Source organism: Rhinolophus hipposideros, assembly GCF_964194185.1.
Source record: "Rhinolophus hipposideros genome assembly, chromosome: 24".
In the NCBI taxonomy this organism is placed as follows: domain Eukaryota; kingdom Metazoa; phylum Chordata; class Mammalia; order Chiroptera; family Rhinolophidae; genus Rhinolophus; species Rhinolophus hipposideros.
This window is the reverse complement of record NC_138070.1, coordinates 21,560,294-21,583,236: the sequence shown is the minus strand read 5'-3', so window position 1 is coordinate 21,583,236 and position 22,943 is coordinate 21,560,294. Positions and strand designations below refer to the sequence as shown.

Genomic DNA, 22,943 nt, shown 5'->3' with positions numbered 1-22,943 from the left:
CAATAGGCAGGAAGGCGCACAGCTGGCACTGGTGAAGCTGGCACTTCCTCAGAGCCTGGGGAAGAGCTTGCCCTCAAATACGAATAGCCAGAACCAGGTTCTTTCTCTGGCAGGGCAGGAGGCTTTGGGGCCTCAGCAGGACTCACCTTCCTTAGCAATGTCCTCCAGCAGTGTCTGGCCCAGCCTCCCTGTATAGAAGGCCTCTGCACCTTCCGTGGCCACGGTCTCCAGGGTGGTGGCCAATGCAGGCCAGGAAAATGGGTCCTGATGCCTCAAGGGTTCTGTTCCATTGAAAAATAGCTGCCTGGGGGGTGGGAGGGAGTCTCAGGGTGGGCATAGGTCCCAGAGGGCACCCACACTCTTGCAGGGCCTCTCTATAGGGAAGCAGTCCTAGTCTGAGGTCCTAAGGCACTGGGGTGGACATCAAGGGGACAGATTCTCTAGGATTCTCTCACCTCACTGATTACCCTGCCCAGGGAGGTCACACTCCCCAGTAGGGCCTGTGTCCACCCAGGGCCTGTCCTCCTTACCTTCCTGAGAGGACCTAGTCAGTGGGCTGGTAGGGTGGGAAAGGGTGGTGGCCAGAGCCCTCCTGCCAGCCCAGAGAGTGAGAAGGAGGGCAGGGCCAGAGGACAGTGGCAGAGTCCAAAGCCATACCCTTGAAGTCATCACTTGGGCACAAATTCCCTTTGGCCTGAGCCTTTCGCATTAGGTTATTGCCACGTGGACCCCAGAGGTCGGAACTGAGAAAGCAGAATACTGGCCATGAAAAGCCCCCTGGCACCCACATAGGGTCAATCTTCCAGAGGCTCAGGTGGAGCTTGGTTGGGGGCTGGGCTCAGACCGGCAGTGGCCTGAACCCAGGAGCTGACGTGGAGCCCTGGCCCCCTCTCGGCCCACCCACAGCCCCCAGTGCGGTGCTCACCTCAGGGAGGATGCATGCAAGAGAGGCCTCAGGAAGCTGCTATTTAGGAACTGACTGAGGACAAGGGGCATGCGGTAGTCCCCTTGGAGCAGCTTGATGGTGGGCTGGAACAGCTGCGCCCAGGGCAAGCGGCCGTGGCGGTGGTGGGCCTCAGCGTAGCCACGGAGCTCCCCAGGCACCCCGATCCACTGGGCCCCTGCAAGGTGTGGCAGCGTCATGCTCCTCTCCCCATGCTGCCTTCACCGGCCCTCAGCCTCAGGGCTGCCAGGCCCGCCTCAGGGCTCTCTATCACCCCCACACTTGGCCCCACAGACTTGCCCCCCAGCCATGGCAGTCAGAGTGAGCTTTCTGGCACCCACACCTGACTACATCCTCCCTCATTCAAACCCCCGTGGCTACCCACTGCCTCTGTACCAAGCCTATATCCAGGCGCATAGGGCCCAGCACAAACCGGCCCCGGGACCCCTATCCCCACAACCCATCTCCACGGAACACTCCGGCCTTTGCCTGGGTTTGTCCCTCTGCTTGGATCATCCCTCCCTATTCAGAGAGCTTTTCTCCCAGGAAATCTCCTCCAACCCCAGTAGTTCAGGACCTCTGTGGGGCTCCCCATCCCCCAACTGCTGTCCCCCAGTGCCAGCGTGTTCCAGCTTGTCCATGAGGCACACTTCCCCATCAGGGGGTATTCTGGTCAGTCCCAGGGGCCCCTCCTAGGGTCTCACCTGTGGCCAGCGGCCAGGCCTGCTCACACTGATTCAGCAGCCCTTGGACATGTCTGGTGGGCACCGTCTCCCTGGCGTTGATGACTTCCACCTTCCCTGGAGTCAGGGCAGAGCATGTGAGTGGTCAGGGGTACTCGTATGGCTGCCTGGTCTCAGTCCACACCCCGGTTCCCCTCAGACATCCCTGGCCCTGCTCTGGGCCTCTGTTTTCCTCTCGGTATCATAATTGATCTCTGTGCTAACACTCAGAACAGGACCTGCAATGAAGGCTTTGCACAGATGGGGGTGGGGGGAGGCAGAAGACATGAAGAGGACCCAAGAAGGGGCATGGGAGGATGGGACAGGCTCGGCCAGACATTCGGGATGCTACAAGCACCTCGCCATCAGGGCTTATGGACAAGTCCATCCTCCGCGTGGGGGTCACACATGGACTCACCTGTGGTCGCATTGTAGATGGTGAAGACGACCCCTCCGCCCAGGCCCATGCTCTGGGGGTTGACGATGTTGGTGCAGACCAGAGCGGCAATGGCGGCATCTACGGGAGAGCCCTGCTGCTGGAGGATGGCTCTAGAAAACACAGCACAGAATAAAGGGGCCTGGCCCTCCTGCCCCAGCCTCCTGACTTAGGCTTGCTTAGCTGGCATTCACTGGAGAATAACAGGTGGGTGGCCCATCTGCTGCCACCAAGCCATCTGAGACCAGAGCAGGCTGCCCCGTCAAGTCCAGACCCTCACAGGTCCACAGCACTCTACAGATGGTAAACTGTGATGCCATTTACACTGCCCCTTAATATATATAAGGTGCTGCTCAGTTTGCAAAGTGCTTCTGCTGCCATTATTCCCTAGGCCCTCCCAGGGGCACTGGTTCATTTATAACAGGCTTGGGCCAGCCCCTCTCTCCCTCCCAGTGGTCCCAGGAGCCCAGCCTGGACAGCCACCGCTCCCCATCTTACTGGGGACACATGAGCTCCAACTCCTTTAAGATTGGATTTTTTCAAGTGATCCCAGGATCCTGCCTTGCTGTCAGGGCTTGGCACTTGGGTGGATGGGTCCCAGAGCCCCTCCCAGGGCCCTAGTGTCTAGGAATGCTCTCTGGCCTCAGTTTCCCCACCTATCCATGAGCAGTAAAGGGTGAGCCCTTCAGGTCTGCCGTGCTGGTCAGACTGGCTTGTGCCAAGGAAATGACCCTGTCTCTGGGCCACATTTCTGCTCACCAGGGGCTGCTTTTTCCCTCACCCTCAGGATTTCACCGCCCCGTTCCCCCAGCACTTAAATCTGGGAAGCCAGCATTTAAATCCCAGTTACAGATGGGGAAATCAAGACTCAAAAAGGGAGTGGACCTGGGTCCCCTTCTTCCACTTCGTGCAACCTCTGACTCCAGCACCCCCCTCAGCTCCAGCACTTTGGCTCAGCCACTCCCTCCTGAACTCATATCCTTCCCTGAGCCACATGGCCCTTTGCTGGGCCAACACATGGGCACACGAAATCTTGGAATGGGAAAGAGGACACGAAGCCGGAAACATGAGAGACCTAAGAGTGTTACACTCAGGCACAGAGAAACACAAACTTTTAATAAGAATAAAACACCCTGAGGTCAAAAGACAAACCAAGGTAAAAACAAATTTTAATTCCCATCACAGACAAAAGCCTCATCTCTCCTGACCCATTGCTCCCCCCTCCTGGAGTGCTTTCTGCACTGAGCTTCCAGGAGTTGTGCTCCACACTCTGTGCTCTGGGTTTCCTCCTACCACCCTGACCTCATGACATCAGAGGCCCTGGGCTCAGTCCTTGGTCTTTGTGAATCTTTACCCTCTCCAGGATGAGCTTATCCAGGCTCAGGGCTTGAAATGTAACCTCTATGCAGATGACCACCAAATTTTATCTCCAGCCCAGCTCTCTCCCCTAAATTCCAGACACTTTACCCCCAGCCATTGATAAGATACCTACCCTGGGTGTCTAAGAACATTTCACTCTTAACATGACCTAAACTGAACTTTGTACTTCCTACCCACCTCTGCTCCCCAAATGGCTCCTGTCCTAGTCTTCACTGCCTTAGAAAAAGACACAATCATTTACCCCTTTGCTCAGGCCATAAACCTTGGAGTCGTCCTGGATTGGTCACTTTCTTTCATGCCCATATTCAATCCACCAGCAAAATCCTGCTAGGTAGTTAGTTATACCTTCAAAATATACCCAGATTCCGATCCCTTCTTATCATCTCCACCACTACCACCACCACCCTGGTCTGAGCTACCAGCATCTCTCACCTGGGTTATTGCAATGGTCTCCCACCTGGAACCTGCATCTGCCTTGCTCCGTTATGTTTTAACAAAACAACCTGTTAAAATGTAAATCATACAGCCGGTGGGAGATTAAATAATTCAGATGAAACTTCCTGCAGACAACTTGAAAAGCGAGACAAATAGAAAACATCTGGTTAAAGGCATCAGAGGCAGGAAAGAAACACAGACGTAGGGAGAGAGGTGAGTGTGGCATTTGGAGCTGCTTTCCCTTTCAAGATGATTGCCAGTCCTGGAAGAAGTGGCTGAGAGGCCAAGTGCTTGTGACATCTTTGTGTGTCTGGGAGCTGAGCATACTGGCTAACCACACTCGGAAAGGGGTCCTGACTCTGAGAATAACAGTGAACTAGAAGTAGACAAACCCATACAAGCACATCATCTCAGTGATCAAATTGTGATCCCACAATGTTGGTATCTTAAGCTTCAAATTATTTCTAAAAATCATTTTAAACAATTTTTATATCTACTCTCCAGTGCTAAATTAAAAATAACCAAGCAAACGATAATCTGTTAAAATGTAAATCAGAAGTAATATGGCACAAACAAAACCCAAGAGAAAGCACAGATAATGAAGAACAAGACCCACAGGATCTCCAGATTATGAAATTGTCAGATGACAGACCTATATAACTACAGTCTAGGATATAAAAGACGAGATAAAGAATTTCAACAGAGAACTGGCATCTATAAAACATGGAATTAGGAGTTCAATGGTAACAGTAGATTAACAGCAGATTAGACATAGATTTAAAAAGAAAGATTTATTCAATACAAATACCCAAATTTAAAGAGAGAAAAAAAGGATAGAACATTCAGAAAATAGATTAAGAGACACAGAGGATAAAATGACAAAAATATAGCATACAAACACTAATCAAGAAAGCTCATGTAACTATACTAGTTTTAGACAAAGTAGACTTTAAGAAGAAAAGTTTTACTATAAATTATAATTGTAAAAGCTCTATTCAACAGAAAGATGTGAAAACCTAAACGTGTGTACACTTACAGTTTTAAAATATGTGAAACAAAAATTGTCAGAATGAAAAGAAGAAATAGTGGGAGACTTTAACATACTTCTCTCTAACTAGTCCAAAAGCTATTTTGGAACTGTTTTTCTGGAATGGCCATCAGAATTGTCATCGTATTACCCTTGATATCCTGAGTGTCATCAAAATGTCTTCCTTTCAATATTTCCTTTATCTTCAGGTAAAGAAAGAAGTCATTGGGGGCCAGATCAGGTGAGTAGGGAGGGTGTTCCAATACAGTTATTTGTTCACTGGCTAAAAACTCCCTCACAGACAATGCGTGTGAGCTGGTGCATTGTCATGATGCAAGAGCCATGCATTGTTGGCAAAAAGTTCAGATCGTCTAACTTTTCAGCACTTCTAAATAGTAAATTTGGTTAACTGTCCAGTTGGTACAAATTCATAACGAATAATCCCTCTGATATGAAAAAGTGATTAACAACATCCTTGCAACAAGTTCGTGAACTTAATTGTCAGACCTCGTGTGTGTGTGTGTGTGTGTGTGTGTGTGTGTGTGTGTGTGTGTTTAATCTGTTTGTAAAAACAACAGAAAGAACTAAAGACACTGAAGCCATAAAAGCTATTTTGACTCACTTTCCATCCTCAAAGTACTGAAAATTCATCTTGCTTAAACATGAACAATAAAAAGTATTGAAGTCACACCCGGTACTAAGTTGTTATAAGAAAAAAAGATAATGAGGAGCAGAATAACATCCATGGAAGTATGCCAGAAACACAAGCCCACAAAGCAGATGCAAACTACAACTTAGTGTTTCAAAATGTGCTAAACTAAATTAAAAGAATTATAGAAGCTGTGAGAAAAAAGCATACATCAGAAGTAGAAAACCCCTAAAGTGAAATACTGGAACAAATGAAGATTGAAAAAACAAAATTACAGAACTCAGGAAAGAATGAAGCATAAAAGAAAACATTCTCAGATATCAGACAAGAAAAAGCTGAAGGAGTTCATCACCACCAAACCAATATTACAAGAAATGTTAAAGTGACTTCTTTAAGAAGAAAAAGAGAAAAAAAAATATGAATAAGAAAATATCACAAAGAAAAAAATAATCAAAGCAGTGAATCAACCAATTATAAAGTTAGTACAAAGGTTAAAAGGCAAAAGTAGGAAGGCCATGTGTAATTACAACAGTAAATTAAGGGATACACACAAATACACACTCATAAAAGAAATAAAAAATGACAAAAACAGAAATGTGGGGGCCGGCCTGGTGGCTCAGGCGGTTGTAGAGCCATGTTCCTAACGCCATGGTCACTGGTTCGATTCCCACATGGGCCAGTGAGCTGTGCCTTCTACAGCTAAGATTGTGAACAACAGCTCTCCCTGGAGATGGGCTGCCGTGAGCATCGGAGGTTGGTGTGAGCTGGTGTGAGCTGCCGTGAGCTGCCAGGAGCAGCCGGCGTCCAGCGTGAGTTGCTGGCAGCCAGCATGAGCGGCCATAGGTTGCTGTGAGTGGCAGACCAACGATGGGTGACAGATGGGCCAGGGAGCTGTGTCCTACACAACTAGACTGAGAAACAATGACTTGAACCGGAGTGGGGGTGGATGCGGATAAAAGGGGGGAAGAAAACATGGAGGGGGTGAGTGAAAATGGTAGTGATTATAGAATGTGTTCGAACTTAAGCCACCTCCAACTTAAAATAGACTGCTATAAACAAGCTTGGTATATTTGAAGAGCATGGTAACCTCAAACCAAAAATCTATAAGAGATATACAAGAAATAAAGAGAAAGGAATCCAAACACAATACTTCACAAAGTCATCAACATACAAGAGAAGAAAGAGAATAAAAAAGGAACAGAAAAGAACTACAAAAACAATCATAAAACAATAAAATGGCAGTAACTACATACCTATCAATAAACTTTAAATGTAAATGGATTAAATACTCCAATCAAAAGATGAATGGATAAAGAAGCTGTGGTACATATATACAATGAGATATTATTTAGCCATAAAAAAGAATGAAGTCTTACCACTTGTGACAACATGGATGGACCTAGTGGGTATTGTGCTAAGTGAAATAGGTTGGACAGAGAAAGACAGATACCACATGATTTCACTTATATGTGGAATCTAAAAAACAAAATATATGAACAAGCAAGACAGAAGCAAACCCTTAGATACAGAGAACAAACTGATGGTTGCCAGATAGGAAGGGGGTTTGGGGGCTAGGTGAAAAGGGGGAAGGGATTAAGAAGTACAAATTGGCAGTTACAAAATAGTCACAGGGATGTACAGTACAGCTTAGGGAATATAGTCAACAATATTATAATAACTATACACGGTATCAGGTGGGTGCAAGACTTATCAGGGGGATCACTTTGTAAGTTATATAAATGTCTAACTACTATGCTCTACACCTGAAACTAATATAATATTGATGTTGATTGTAACTGAAAAAAATTTAATCAAAAAAATTCTCAGAAATGAAGACTAAATAAGGATAAACATAGAGCAAAACCTACAGAGATGCCTTAAAATAAAGATAAGTTGAAAAGGAGAAAATATTTTTTTAACCAAAAAAAAAAATGAAGAACAAGATTTTAAAGTACAGATATGGAAGATGGGCAAAGAAGATCAAACATACACTTAACAGGAGTCCCAAAGCAAAATCTGTGGAACAGAATAAATAACAAAAACTACAATTCAAGAAAACTTTTGTGATTTAAAAAAGCAACCCTGTATTGAAAGAAGACTCCACTGTATGGAAAAATCAATTCAGAATAGCACAGCCATATTCTAATAAACCTGCTGGACTTTAATAAAAATTAATAATTATTTGGGCATCTAGGTAAAAAGACTAAGTCTCTTACAAGAAAAAGAAAATCAGATTGTCATCAGGCTTTTCAACATCAATGCTTTATACCAGAGACAATGGAGTGTTATAGTCATACATTCAAGGAAAGAAAATGAGAGCCAAGGATTTTATATCCTGCTAAACTGCCTTCACCTACAAGGGCCACAGACTGTTATAAACACGTAAGAATTTAGTGAATGTTTTCCCAGTGAACACTTTCTGAGGAATCCAATTAAAAAAAAAAAAAAACTTCAGACAACCAAAATAACTGGAAAGACTTTGACATAAGGAGTGGGGCTAAGAATTAAATGCATATTTACCTGTAAAACTAAGACTAAAAATGATGGTTATTATGGAAACAGTACTGCAATGCAATAGCTATTGTTCTGAAAATGTAGGTACAGTACAACCATAAAAAGTTGGGTGAGGATATTGTTTTGAGGACATGGCTGTTGTCTTTTTCTTATGGACCAATGACAGGTAAAAACATATATTCGCTAACTTTATAGACCCCCAGTAGTGATAAAAATAAACTTCCCTATGTTATTGCACATAAAATTGGATGTTATAAATGTGTTAATTGGACCGATAAAAATGTCACTTTTAATAACTATGTTGACAGAAAACTCATCTGGTGGGAAAAGGGAAAAGTAACTGGAAAAAATAATAGGAACACCTAAAACTATGATGGCTGGTGAGTCTGTTGTGTGGATATAAATGGAGGGTGGGATGAGAAGGGAAAAGACATGAAAAATAGAATAAGATCATTGATTGACTGATAGGTATTAACTGAGACTAAAAAGATATCCCTTCAAATCCTATGCTGGCCAGGAAGAAAAGGAGAAAGAAAAGGTTACTCTGTGGTTTCAGTATTATTCATAGCAGGGAATTGTATCAGTTAGCATTCTCAGAGAAACAGGGTATACATATTTAGAGAGGTTTTTATTTTGAGGAATTGGCTCATGTTATTGTGGAGTCTAGCAAGTTCAAAATCTGTGGCGGAGGCCAGCAGGCTGGAAACTCCATCAGGATTTCTGTGCTAGTCATGAGACAAAATTCTTTCTTCTCCCCGAAACATCAGTTTTTGCTCTTCAGTACTTTGATTGGATGTGGCCCACGCACATTTTGGAGGGTAATCTGTTTTACTTAAAGTCAATGAATCCTAAATGTTAATCACATATAGAAAATACTCTCATAGCAACATCTAGGCTAGTATTTGACCAAACAACTGGGTACCATAGCCTAGCCAAGTTGACACATAAAAATCAGAAGAACCAATAGGTAATATCCAAAAAAGGAAAGAACTAAGAGTACCATCTGTTATTTATCTAATATTGTAATTACATATAATACATAACATAATAAAGATATTAATATACATATAGCCATTAGTACACAAATATAAACCTTTCTTGATATCAAAGCTATATCAAAAAGAGAAAATAAGTGAAGTGATATAGTTGCTTGCTTTGTAAAAAGAAACACAGAAATAATAACTAAAAAAGAAATAAAGAGCAGAAAGAAAAAAGAAAAAGAAAGTATATAAAGTTTTTAAAGAAACAAAAGAAAAAGAAACAGGAAAAACTAAATCAGAAACAAATGAAAATGACCCCTTTTAAAAGACTGATTAGGAACAGGGCAAAGACAACATAAATGAGAGTGAGACTTCTGAGAACACCTTCTTATAGTTTTGACTTGTATTCAAAAACAAAATTAAAACAAGAAAAAAATTAAGCTAATATTATATAAACTTATAACCATACAGGAAAAAAATTAATTTGTTATGCATCTTTTGTGGGATACTTCCTGAATCTGATCATAGAGAAACAATCAAACAGACCCAGATTCTGAAGAAAGGCTGATACCACTGGACTGACTTCTTTAAAAAATGTTAGTGTCATGGAAGATCAACTGATTTTTTTTTTAAAGCAGGGGATTGTTCTAGATTAAAGAAGACTAAAGAAAGATGACAATCACTCATTGGATACTGGATCTAAAGAGATATACAGATAGATAACAAATAGATAAATAAATAGATGGTAGATTAATAGATGATAGCTTAGATAGATGATAGATAGATGATGATGATAGATAGATAGATAGATAGATAGATAGATAGATAGATAGATAGATAGATAATAGAATGAATTATTGGGTCAACTGGGAACATTTGAATTGGACTAGATATTAGATACTATTATTGTATCAAGTTTAAATTTCTTGAGTGTGATAATAGTGTTAAGGTTATATAAGAGAATGGTCTTATTCTTAGTACATATTTGCTTAAGTATTTAGATAATGAATGCAACTTTCTAAAATATGGATAGATAAATACATTTATCTATCCATAAACATATGGAGAGAGAAAAAGAAAGCGAGGTAAAATATTAACAATTGGTGAATCTAAGTGAAGGGTATTCATTCCATTGTTCTGTGGATTTAAAACTTTTTCAAAATAAAAATATAAACATGTAGGGGGAAAACAGTAACAACAACAAAAACTCATCAAATGCAGCTAAGCCAAACTTTGAGGGGATGTTATAGCTTTAAATGCACACAGTAGAAGAGAGTTTAAAGATGAACAACCTACGTATCCACCTTATAATTTGTGTTTCCCAAGGTGTTTCTCAAGATAATTTTTTTAAAAATGCAACTTAAATTCAACAGAAGTAGAAAAGAATCAAGGTAAAAGCAAAAATTCATAAAAGAGGAAATAAATGTACAATAAATAAAATAAAAAAGCCGAAAGTTGATTCTTCTAAAAGACAATAAAACTTATAAAAACCCATGTCAAGACTGATCAAGAACAAAGAGAGAAAGCACTAATTGCCAATACCAGGCATGGAAAAGAAGACTCATTACAGACCCCGTAGACATTCATTAAAAATATAATAAGAGGATGTTATAAACAAGCATATGCCAATAAATGTGACAATTTGCATAAACTGGGCAATTCCTTGGAAAGAATTTACTAAAACTGACACAAGAAGAAACAAAAACTTGATAGTCTCATATTTACTAAAGAAATAGAATCCATTATTTAAAAAACCTTCACATACACACAAATAACTCAATCTCCGAAGCCTTCACCAGTAAATTCTTCCAAACATTTAAGGAGGAAATAAAAATAATCTTAAAAACAAAAACAATGAAACTAACCTACTCTTCCAGAGCATGGAAAAAGAAAGAACAATTCTCAGTGTTTTTTAAGAGACCAGTAAACTTGATACCAAAATATGACAAAGGTATTATAAAAAAGGAAAATTACGAACCAGTATCTTTCATGAACATAAAGACAAAAATTTTAAACAAAATATTAGCAAATCAAATCTAGTGTTAAATAAAACTGACATTAAATCAGTAACAAGTGGGGTTCATTCCAGGAATGCAAGGGTGGTTTAACATTAATTGCATTTCTTAAAAGGCAGAAATATTATTTGATTGTTTTGATATTGCAGAAAATGCGTTTGATGTACAACCTGATAGGAAAATGGACAAAAGATTTTAACAGAAACTTCACTGAAGAGGATATCCAGATCACCAGTAATCACTTCCAACCCCTCAGCATTAGGTACAGATTTGTTTATTGTCTATCTTCTTCAGCACGAAGGCCAGGGCTTTGACCATCTGGGTTACCCCCGGGCCCCAGGACAATGGCTGTCAGACGGTAGGGGCTGCATTCCTATTTGATGAAGGACGCAGCAGGTTGAGAAGCATGCACCTTCACGCATCCACTACACCCACTGACCATACCCGTACACACCTGTGTATGATGGCACGATGACATGGGCTTGGGGCCACCCATGCTGGAATGCCTACTCACTAGCTGCACGACACTGGGCATGTGACTCAACCTCTCTGAGCCTGAGTTTCCTCAGTTCTGAATGGGGGCAGTTCTTGTCAGAGAGCCACAATGTAGAACAATCACTCATTTCTGTCCTCAAGGAGCCAGAAGACCGAGCTGTCACACACCCACTCTGACACGCACGCTCACGCATGTGTGTGATCACACAAGCGGTGCACAGTGCCCAAGCACACAGTCCATTTCCTCCTGAGCCCCAGAGGGGAAACAATGCAATACTTTCCTGGTGAGCTGGCCAGGAGTACAGAGAGCCATTAGGGTCATAGCTGGGAGGGAAGGAAAGGTTAGGGGCCACACTCTAATCTCCTCTGAGCCTTCCAGTCGGGTCTCCTGCTGTGATCCTGGGCCTAACCCCAGGTCCTGAGATCTGACTCATGTCCAGTCCAAGCCACTGAAACAGTCAGTGGTCAGAACACCTGCCATCAAGGACGTACCTCCTATGGGCCTGGTGAACTCCACACCTCCCCATGAGGGAAGTCCTGACATGAACCCCCTTTCACAGATAGGGAAACTGAGTCTCATAGGGTACAGCAATGTGCCCAGAGTCCCTGCTCTAATCTGCACTAAGAGCACAGGCCCCTGGATGGGTCTGGAGCAGCTGACAAGACTCACCTCTCAGAGCTGTCCCCAACCCAACCCTGCAGCCCACTGCCAGCCCAGGCATCAATGCCCCAGAAGGTTCCCACCAGGCTCCTCTACAGCTCCTCACTTGGCTGGCAAAGCTCTAGCCTTTACAGGCCAAGCCCGAGGGCTGGGCAGGCATTGGGGTCCAGGGGGAGATATTGGGGCCTCTGGGAAGACCCCACACGTCTAGTAGCCCTGGAGAGTTTCCACCTTTTCAGGGACAGCAGAGAATGGCAGCCCCAGCTGAGCCCACTCACTCGGACACCAGGCAGATCCCTTCTGTGCAGGCCTAGTTTCTTCATAAATCAAACAGAGCCATGAATCCCACTGGATTCAGGGAGAAGCAGTGAATACTCTCTCCGAGGATCCAGTGGGAGGGCAGGACTTTCTGAGTGGTCGCAGCAGACGTATGGCACAAAGCCTAAGGGCCACCACTAAGCCTGAAGTTGACAGTCTCCCTAGAAGACAAACACTCAGAGACTCGGGACACCAAGTCTCCACACAAATCTAACACACGAGGACATGCGCTGGAAGGTGACAGACCAGAGGGGAAGGGACCTCATTGTCACCGTACGTCTATTCTGTCCATGATCCAGCATAATGGTGGGTCCTCACTCACATGAACCTTAAGAACCCTCCCCTAGGAGTTCTAGCTGTGGCAGAAGGCCCAACCTAAAATGAGAAAACTTGGTGCTGATAAGATAGATGGAGACTGGGCCTGTGAGGTCCTGCTGGTGAGAGAAGGTGGTGGGGATGGGAGGAAAGAAGGAGAGTAGGTTGTACGTGGCGACCCCCACCAAACCCTGCAGCAGCATGGCCAGGAGGCCCCAGCCCAGCTGGGGTCACATGACCTCCTGTTCCACAGAAGCTGAAGCCAGCTCCAAGCTCTCTCCTACTCCTGGCTTCTTAAAACAAGAACAGGAAGCAGAGAGTGCTGTTTAACAAGAACGCAAACACTGGGGAGAAATCATATCCGTTCTCCCCACCAAGGGAGGGTCGCTGGGAGCTTCTTGGGCAGAGACCCAAACCCCAAACCCTCACATGCACAGCAGGGCACGGTCAGGAAGGGATAAGACAGAGACAGACAGACGAAGGGAGGCAGCAATGAATGAAAGGGTGAATGAATGAAACAGAAAAGAAAGCATGCAGAAAGGGTGAAGCCACAACAAAGGGGGCGAGGGACACGATCTGCCCAGTGGCAGCTTGGGCCAGGACTCGGCCATATTCCTCCTTGCTTTTGGACAGTGCTCTGGTTTACAAAGCATGCCTGATCTTGACAATGGCCCCTGGGGCAGATATTCCGGGAAACAGACCCAGCCAGCAGGGAGGGGGTTGGGGGACAGTAGGAGTGTCCTGCCATGTCCCATCCCAGTAGGCAACTGAAGCCTTCCATGGGCTGAGCTTCCTGGAAGAGGGTCAGAAACACCAGCTGGGGTCCCTCTCCACTAGCCCATTTGCCCTAGCGTGCCAAGCATCAAAAAATCACTCTGCCCACTACTGTCCCAGCTCCAAGTCCTGAAACAAGGAGGGGAAGCCCTGGGGGACATGGTGCCAGCAGTGGCAGGTTTCCCGGGTCCCAGTCCACGGTGGGAGACTGGCCCTGGACAGCACCGAGTGCACCTCAGCAGGCCAGTCCTCACACATGGAGCCCCCAAATCCCCTCGACCATGTCCCTGGAAGAAGACCTGTTCTTAGAGAATGGGCATGGCCGACTCTGAAAGGGACAGCTTTGGTCATTGAGGTCAGCCTGAGCCAGACCAGTGACACGGTGGCAGTGCCTTCTCTGGGCTTCCTGAGCCTCGGAACTAGGAATAGACTCACATATCGTCTCTGCTCTGCCTACACTGCCATTGTCCCCAAATCGACATCTGTCCCATGCGTACGCCTGTCACCTGTTCTATACAAGGGCTGTGGGGCTGCTTCCTTGCGGGAGCCCAAATTCCCTTGGCCCCCACTTGCCAGCAGGCACACATATGCACCTTCTCCATGCGCTTGCCACTGGTCACGAAGTCTCCAGGAGGGGTCAGCTGTTGAGGGCCACCCAGCTCCCACCCACCTCTTACTCACCGTCCAATGTCCGAGCAGACCTTGGAGTCAGCCGCAACCGCAGCATGGGCAAAGGCCCGGGGGCCACAGGGGGCATGGTATCGAGAGAGGACCACAGCTGGCACGATGATGGCCAGGGCCAACCCCAGCCCCAGGAGCAGCACGCTGACTGTGGCCCCGCGGCTCTGTGCCATGGCTCTGCAGCCCGGGGCAGCAGGGAGGCAAGTAGGCAGACAGGCCAGTGGACAGACAGATGCACTCACAACTGTGTGGATGGACGGATGAGATGATTCACAGATGATTGGATAGATGGGCAAAGAGATGGGGTCCAGAGACGGACAGATAGACTGACAGACAGCTGGAGAGAGGATAGTAAGAGAAGGACGGCCAGATAGACAACTGGACAGAGATGGAAATACAGATAGACAGACAGACAGGTTTACAGAATACAGCGGGCAACCAGGCAGCTGGGTGGATATATGGATAGATGGCTGACGGCGGCTGCCAAGCTGCTGCCTTTTCAAGCGCTTGCTACAGTGACGGAGCTGGCCGTGTGGCTGAATTTCCAGTTCTCAGCCCCTACTCTTGCTCCTGGCAAGAGGCCAGGGAGAGCAGTGTCCTGTTATGGGGAGTTTTTTCTTTCAGAGAAGCAAACGGCTACAGTTAACTCCCTCACTGCCATTCCCACTGCCTGCCGCCAGCAAGCTTTGATGGTACAAATAGCCCTCCTACCGCCCACTGGCGCCCAGGGCTCCCCCAGTGCACGTGCTTGAAGGCTTGGCGCCTGCTGCCCCCAGGGAACTGGAGTGCAGGACTCACAGGGCCCCCATGGCTGCTCCACGGCTCCCAGCAAAGCCAGGAAAGCAGGGCTCAGACGTGCCCAGCCCCCTTCCCTGAATCAGGCTCAGAGAAGCAAGAGGGACAGGATGGAGTCCTGCCCTTTTGGCATGGCCCTGACCAGCACTCTCAGAGCCAGAGGACACTGGGAGTGTCCAGACACAGAGTTGGGGCTGAAGGGGACCAGAGAGAGACAGGGGATCCAAAGCCATATCACTTAGCATCTATGTTGAAATCCCAGCTCAGCCACAGCCTGGCTAGGGGATGAGGGTGGGGATGGGGTAAAATAGGATGGGGCTGGAGGTGGTGACTAGGTGGGGGCTTGGCTTCTGGGTCTGCTTCAGGGGCGGGCCAACCGAAGAGCAGCAAAAGCCAGGGACTACAGAATGTCTGTGTGCGGAGCGCAGACAGGGTATGCGTCCAGCCCTTGGCACCCAGGACCGTCCACCCCCTTGCTTCTCTGAGCCTGATTCAGGGAAGGGGGCCGGACAGGTCTGCTTTCCTGGCGTGGCTGGGAACCGTGGGGCAGCCATGGGGCCCTGGGAGCCTTGCCCCTCAGCTCCTTGGAAATGCCACTGTGGGCCTCTGGGGAGTGTGGCTGCCCTGTCATCTGCATCTCTGCCCCACCCTGACTCTGTCTGCTCCCCTGTGTCCACCCATGCTCTGGATTATTCCTGTGCTGGTAGTGTCACCTCTCCAAGGGACACTGGCCTGGGCTCTGCCCTGCCCAGGCTTCAGGGTACCCAGATGGGAGGTGGCTGAGAGAGTGGGGGCCCACCAAGGTACCCTATTGACCAAGTTCAGCGAGGGCACAGGGTGTAGGGGCTTCAGGCTGGACTCCCACCCACACAGTCCCCCCACAGTCCCCATACTTTCTCTCCACTCCCTTCCCAGGTCTCTTTACACCTCTAGGTACAGCAGAAAAACAGGCACAGAGAAGGCCTGTGCCTGCACAGCCACACAGCCTGCCAGGCCCCCAGTGCAGAGCCCCTGGTCAGCCTCCATCAGAGAGACTACTGGGGCTGTCTCTCCTGTAGGCCTGTTCCCACGGCTGCCTCATGGGAGGGAGAGGGCTGTGGGCGCCTCCTCCCCCCACCCCCAACCCTGCAGTGACATTGCTCAACCAAGAACCAAAATGCATTCCTGGGCCAGGGCCAGTCCATCCCACTGTGAGGAAGGGACAGCAGGGACTGGTGGGGGAGGGGGGGTCAACGGCATCACATCCTGTCCCCTCTCCTCAGCCATTCTGGTCAGGCAGAGGTCAGGGTTACAGGGACCGCTGGAGCAAAAGCCCGGGAAAGAAAGCGACATCATGTTGGCCTGGCCAGAGGTGCAGCCTGGGAGGCACAGATAGGAAGGGCCCTGAATATCTTTGTCCAGGTGTTGGAAGTCAGAAGATAATGGGAAGGAAAGAAAGGGGAAACCAAGTCCCCTGGCCCCCAAGGGAGCACTCTTCTGAGTCCCATGGGGCCTGGGGAACTGGGGTACTCCCTGTCTGCATGTTGAGGCCCAGGGAGATTTATGGCCAACCCCTACTTCCACTGGGAACAAGGCCCACCCCTCAGGCTTCAACCTTCTTACAAATGGGGCCGTGGCCTTTCTTCTGGGCCCAAAATGAGGGCTAAGGAGTGACTTGCACATTCCACCCACCCAGCCTTCGAACCATCCCCAGGGATTCCAGAGGCAGGGCTCAGGCTCTGCAGGCACAAAACCCGTTTCCCTGTGGACACCTGTGCTCATTGCGGGGGAGGTTATCTGGCTGTTGGGCTGTGACCTCCTCTCTCCCTCTGGCCTCCACCAGCCTTTCCCAGTACCTCCTTTCAGGTGCTACAAAAGCTTACAGTACGTGTTAGCAGACCCTGAGGGAGGGCGAGGGACTGGCCCATGGTGAGGGAAGCAGGGTGCTGTGTCTCTCCCACACCCACCCTCCCTGGGCTGCGCTCCCCAGCCCTGACCCGTGGGGATCTGGGGAACTCTTCCAGTTAGTTCTCTGTTCTCTGAGAACTGGACCTCCTTCTGGAGTTATCACAGCTTGGGTTTCAGTCTGGGTTTGTGCTTGGAAAGCCCCCCAGGCGTGGCTCCGACCAGCATGTTTTGCTGCAGCCTCTTGCACAATTCCACAATTCAAACCTCAGTTTCACCTCCGTGTGTCCTCAGAGGATGAGTACAGACACCTCCCGGGCTGAGGAGGCAACCCAGTTCCGAGCCCACAGAGGCCCGGGCTGCCCAGGTGAAAGCCAGGGCTATGGCACCCCCTGGTGGTTGACACTCGTGCTAGGGCTCAGGGTGAGGAAGGACAGTGGCACGGCTCTGCCCTGAGCCCACCTGCACCCACCCAGCTCTCCTTCCTTCCCCGCCAGATGGCGCTGTTGCACACACAGGATGCTGAGCCCCAGGGAGTTGGCAGCCCGCCCGCAAGACTGCCCAGAGCCTGGCGCTGCGGCGCCCATTTATTGCACTGCTTTGCCACTCACAGGGGACGTATATCCCCCGAAGTCCCACTCCTCTCGGGCATCTCATCCCTGGGTTGCTGGTCAGTCTTGTCCGCCCTGCACACTCAGTAGCCGGCAGGCTCCCCGCCTTTCCTGGAGTCTGAAGCAGCAGCCCAGCCGCCGGCAGTGTGGACAATGGCCTGCACCACAGCAATGAAGGTCGGAGTGATCTTGGTGTGGTGGTGCCGGGTCTGCAGGGCTGTGATCACCGCCTGGAAGTGGGAGGGGACAGGGAGACCTCAGCAGGGCCCAGGATGCCCTCTGCGCCACACCTGTGTGGTCATGGACGTCACAGACCCAGCTGATGTCATTTCTGGCCAGGTGGCCAGGAAGAACAAGTTGGGGGTCGCTGAGCCTGTTGGGTCTCATTGGAGCAGGTGGCCTGGCTCTCATTGCACAGGGGCTCAAGACAGTCCAGGAAGTGGGGGTGAGGATCATCTGTTCTGGGCAGAGGATGCCAGCCACTATCTACTCCATGATGACTCAGAAGATCCAGACCTTCATCCCAGGACACTTTGTGCGCCCCCCATGTGACTCAGTTTCCCCACTTCCTACCCCACCTGGTCCATGTCTCTCTCCAGTGTCGTAGTATTAGGCAGAAGCTGGTTGTGCAGCCGGGGCTCCTCCACTGCCTGCTTCACGTCGTAGCCAAACCATAGGCTGTGGATGATGGCCTGGGGTGGGGGTGAGGATGGGGTTAGCGTGGCCCAGGGTCAGGGGCTGGGGAAACAAGTGAGTGGGACATACCAACGCAGTGGCCGTGGTGATCTGAGTGCCCCCGGAGGCACCCACCACCATGAGGACCTTTCCATCGCGGTCCACGATGATCGTTGGGCACATGGATGAGAGTGGCTGCTTCCCTGAGGTTAGTGGGCAGTAGGGGACAGAGATGCTGGTCAGCTGCCTGCCCAGGACACCAGCTCCCTCCCCACCTAAGCCCCCACCCCACACCTGGCTTGATGAAGTTGGCTGGTGAGGGGGGTACCCCAAAGTCGTTGGTGATGTTGGGGGAACTGAAGTCATCCATCTCATCATTGAACAGGATCCCACTGACCGGCGATAGCACCTTGGAACCAAAGCTGCAGACCAGCTTGGTCAGACAGCTACGTCCTGCCCAGTCCTGCCTGGCCCCACCTGGGCCACACCCACCCACCAAAGCTCCAATGTGTGCCCCGTGAGGTCCAAGGCAAGTGCTCTCTCAAGATGGGGCCTCAATTTCCCGCCATGAAAGGGGTTGATGGACCCCACTTCTGGGACATGGGGGCAGCCCCTGGCCCACCCACACCACCCGGCAGCCCCTACTAGAGGTTGATGGTACTGGTGGCCGACACAGCGCTGCCATCCTCTGCAACCACAGACAGGTGGGCGGTGCCCCCATCATCCGGTATGTAGAAGTCAGGCTCATAGTAGGAGGCCGGGTGAGTGGTGTCATCGGAGATCTGGGCCCGGAGTTGGGTGGCAAAGAACTCGGAGCTCATGTTTCGGACCACCTGCCGAGACCCCAGAACTGGCCTGAGGAGGTGGGGGCGGAGGGGGCACAGGCTTGTGCAAACAGCTCTCAGGAAATCCCTGACCATGGCTCTGACCACAAGCCTCCTGCACCCTAAACGTCATGTGGCCTGTCCGATTCCCTGTCTCCAGCCTTTGTCTCTGCTGCAGTCCAGCAATTCTGAATGTCTGTCTGTCTGTTCCCCAAGTCCCCACTCTCACTGCATTCATTCATTCATTGAGCTTATACTGAGTGCCTGGAGTTGGGGGATCAGCAGAGAACAGACATGAAGGTCCCCACCCTCGTGGCAGAGAAGACAAAGGCAGGCAAGGATGTGCTAGAAGAACAAGCCAGGTAAGGGTGGTGGAGACGGACAGGATGGGACAGAGTAGTCAGGAAGGGCTTCTCAGAGGAGGTGACATCTGAAAAGAGCCCTGGATGGCAAATGCAAAGGCCCTGAGGCAGGCCTATGAGTGACAGGCAGATAGTGAGTTGGGTTAGGGGGACAGGAGATTGAAGATGCCAGCAGGGACTGATCCCAAAGGTCCTCATAGGCCCCATAAAGACTGGCTTTTGCTCTGAGCCACCTGGGCTTGGGGCAGAGAAGTAAGCACCTCTTGGTTGTTTTCACAGGATTCCTCTGGAGGTTGTGTGGGGGAAAAGGGTGGAGCCCAATTGGGAAGCTATGACATCAACCAAGGAGAGAGAAAGTGGCTCGCTCAATGGGAGAGAAAGGAATTGATAGTGGCCCTGAAGTCTTTAGTCCAGAGTGGCCCTTAACTAGGGAGGTGAACACTGCAGAGGGGGCAGGTTTGGGAATAGTCAGGAACTTGATTTTAAACACTGGGCACTGAGGAGCCTGTCTCAGTTGGGTGGCAAACCTGGCATCGAGTTCATGGGCAAGATCAAGCTGAGACGACTGCGTTAAGCCGTGAGCTTGGGTGGGTCCACAGAGAGGAAGGACACACAAAGAGGAGAGGAGAGGAGGGAGAAGCCAGCGAGGATGGCCACTGGGAGCCTAGCAGAGGAAATGCCTCCAGAAGATTCCAGCAAACCCCTCGGATTAATTGACTAATCCAAGGGGAAAACGTTCAGTCAGAATCTATTCCCGAGGAAACAAAGTCAAACCTAGGACGTGGGACATTCCGCAAGACAACTGCCCTGGGCCTTAAAAATCAGCAAGACAGCCAAGGGTACCATCGTCATATAGGAGACTGGAGAGAGAGAACAGCAACTGCCAGTGTGAGCCCCGTGAGCTCTGGGCCTAAAATCACTGGGGCCCTCAGAAAAATCCTGACACAGGCTCTAACAGGTCACGTGCCTCAATGTCGGTGTGTAGAAGTCCTCGCTCAGGAAATACAACCAAAGTGTGATACCTGTAACTTGCTGTCCACAGACTCAGAACAAAAACACAAACATCGATGCTGGAGGCTGATGGGAGAGGGCTCCAGAGAGGATGGAGCCGGCCAAGTTTGCGCTGAGGGAAGCAGAGGAACAGGGCAGCAGACAGAGGGTTCTGGAGCGACAACAGCACTCTCTGAGGAATATCCACCAGAAAGGAAAAATGGTAATGCAAGAGGCAGAACAGCCTTGTAGGAAGGGTGTGCTGAGTCAGCCAGTGGATGAGAAGAAAAGGCTGGCCTTAGCCAGGAGCGAGGTCAGAGGAGGGCACGAGGCACTGGCTTCTGTCACCTCAGGGATACAAGAGGCCAGGTCACTGGCTGTGGTGGGTAATGGGGGTGCAAAATGGTCACCAGGAAAGAGAAAAGACCTGGGAGACCAGAGGGGTTGCTGGGCAGCTGAGGCCCCTCCTGGGAGGCACAGGTTAGTGTGAGGGTTCTGCAGGTCTACTCCAAAACGGGGAGACCCAAGTAGGTAAGGAGGGATGTGATGGGGGCCACTGTGGCGGCCCAGCCTGCAGCTAGGGCACCTGTTGGTGAGTGGGTCAGGCAGTGCAGGGCCTGGGTGGGGATCTGGAAAGCATTAGTTTATGGGTATGACCAGGGAGAAGGTGGCCAAGGCCCTCCTGGAACGTTGGTCCTCTCCCTGTCACCCCTCCTTCTCATCACCCCCATTCAGTCCTCACCTCAGCACTGACCAGAACTTTCCAGGCAAGGATACAGCACATGCAAACTCGCCGAGGTGGGAGTGTGGCAGAGGCGGGGGCACTAATTACTCATTGTAAATTCTGCTACACTATGATCTCCGTGGGTAGACGTCTGGACTTGGAGTCAGCAGTCCATGCAAGCACATAGTAGGCCTGCCACCAAAGTTGGTGGGGATGGATTAATAAAGCAGGTGTGAGGCTTTATTAATCCACAGAGGGCCCTAGGGAACCCTCCTGACACCTCCGTGGCAGGGCCCCCACCCATCTCCAGGTAGCCCCTACCCCTCACCTCAGTCACATTGACAAACTTGGGGTCCCCAAGCAGGGTCCTCTTAGCGTAGGCAAACCGGAAGGCTTCCACAATGCGGTGGTAGGTCAGGCCCTTTTGCTCGGGTGTCTCCACACTTGCCCGGGAGAAGTTATACCCTGGTAAGGCAGAGCCAAGTGATTATTGGCAGTGCCAGAGCCCTCAGGGCATCCCAGCTGGGCTGAGACAGCTGCGTGCCAAGGGTGGTTCACCTCCCTGAACCACCTGGCCCACCTTGAGAAGGGGCACATCTAATAACCAGCAGCAGTGGCCGCTTCAGTAGGCAAGGGACCCCTGGGCCTGGGCCTCGCACATCCCGCCAGAGGACTGCCAGTCTGCAGGATCACAGGTGAACTTCTGGAGCCGATGTCTGGGCTAGCCAGCTCCTGCTGCCTGGGAGCCCCACCGCGGGGCACTGCTCCCTGCTCTCTCCCTCCCAACACTCCTCCTCCTCCTCCAGCTCCTGGTCTCCACTCACTGCCTGGTAGCTTGACAGCGCCCTCTGCAGGACTGTGCTGGACCACTCACCTTTGAGGATGTTGAGGATGAGGGCCAGCACCGGCCCACTGAGTGGGGCGCTGGGCACATAGAGCCGGGTGTCCCCAAGGCTGATGCTCAGTGGGTGCTCAATCAGCTCAGCACGGTAGTTCTTCAGGTCCTCAGCTGTCACAATGCCCCCTGCAGTGGGACAGCAGCTCAATGGGGGCTGGGGGTGGACACAGAAATGGGGCTGCACTATTGGGGGGTCGGGGCTGCCATTTGGGGTGGATGGGGCCACACCATCAGAGGAGGACCCTGCCTATCCTGGAGGGCCCCCACCCCTTCACCTCCACATTGGCCCATGCCCCAGCCTCTCTGTCGTCACTGACAGTGCCACCTCCTCACAGCCAGGCCCAGGCCAGCTGCCCTCGACCTGCTTGCCCCACTGACCTTCCAGTGGCTGTCTCTCCTCTTGGCAGGCAGAGCGTTTTTTCTAAGTGGAAAATATCTGCTCCCGTCTCCCCCCGCCCCGCCTCCCCCCGCTCAGCCCCTTCCCCCATGACTAATGGGTGGGTGGAGGGAGGCTCTTAATTCTCCAAGGGAAAGGCTCCAGGCAGACAAGTATTTACAAGCTAATTTCCAGCATCAGTGGTGAAGGTCAACATGCCAATCACCCTCCTCCGTGACACATTGACAAAAAACATATGCAGAAGGCCACCGTTCAGGGAGGTAGAGGCAGCATCAGGCTCCATCAGAACCTCCCCCACAAGTTTCCAACCACAGAACCCTATATCCCGCCCCTCCAGCGCTTCTCTCGCCAAGCCCACCATCATCCCCTGTGGTCCTCCTGGGAATTAAGCCAGCCCCTCCAAGCCTTAGTCTGATCCCTCCACCAGGAACACACTTA

General features: G+C 49.8%; 2 protein-coding genes across 20 annotated transcripts in view; both read right to left on the bottom strand.

Annotated features, from left to right (window-relative positions):
• GGT5 (gamma-glutamyltransferase 5) overlaps window positions 1–17,807 on the bottom strand; it is a 23,899-nt gene extending 6,092 nt beyond the window's left edge. Inside the window, exons 1-5 of one of the 2 annotated variants that reach the window (XM_081037827.1) lie at window positions 17,636–17,807; window positions 2,084–2,214; window positions 1,648–1,743; window positions 926–1,121; window positions 147–304 (exon numbers count right to left, since the gene is read on the bottom strand). In XM_081037827.1, coding sequence (XP_080893953.1) covers window positions 147–304; window positions 926–1,121; window positions 1,648–1,743; window positions 2,084–2,214; window positions 17,636–17,676 — 622 coding nt within the window. In that variant the 5' untranslated portion in view covers window positions 17,677–17,807. Of the gene's footprint in view, window positions 1–146; window positions 305–925; window positions 1,122–1,647; window positions 1,744–2,083; window positions 2,215–14,345; window positions 15,018–17,635 lie in introns of those variants that run through there. The other variant, XM_081037826.1, reaches the window with a different exon arrangement.
• GGT1 (gamma-glutamyltransferase 1) overlaps window positions 17,546–22,943 on the bottom strand; it is a 27,385-nt gene continuing 21,987 nt past the window's right edge. For 16 of the 18 annotated variants that reach the window (XM_081037835.1, XM_081037828.1, XM_081037834.1 and 13 more), the window contains 7 exons: window positions 22,085–22,234; window positions 21,539–21,675; window positions 18,956–19,143; window positions 18,605–18,732; window positions 18,401–18,513; window positions 18,214–18,327; window positions 17,553–17,865 (listed from right to left, as the gene is read on the bottom strand). In XM_081037835.1, coding sequence (XP_080893961.1) covers window positions 17,719–17,865; window positions 18,214–18,327; window positions 18,401–18,513; window positions 18,605–18,732; window positions 18,956–19,143; window positions 21,539–21,675; window positions 22,085–22,234 — 977 coding nt within the window. In that variant the 3' untranslated portion in view covers window positions 17,553–17,718. Of the gene's footprint in view, window positions 17,866–18,213; window positions 18,328–18,400; window positions 18,514–18,604; window positions 18,733–18,955; window positions 19,166–20,518; window positions 20,614–21,538; window positions 21,676–22,084; window positions 22,235–22,943 lie in introns of those variants that run through there. The other 2 variants (XM_081037836.1, XM_081037837.1) reach the window with 2 other exon arrangements.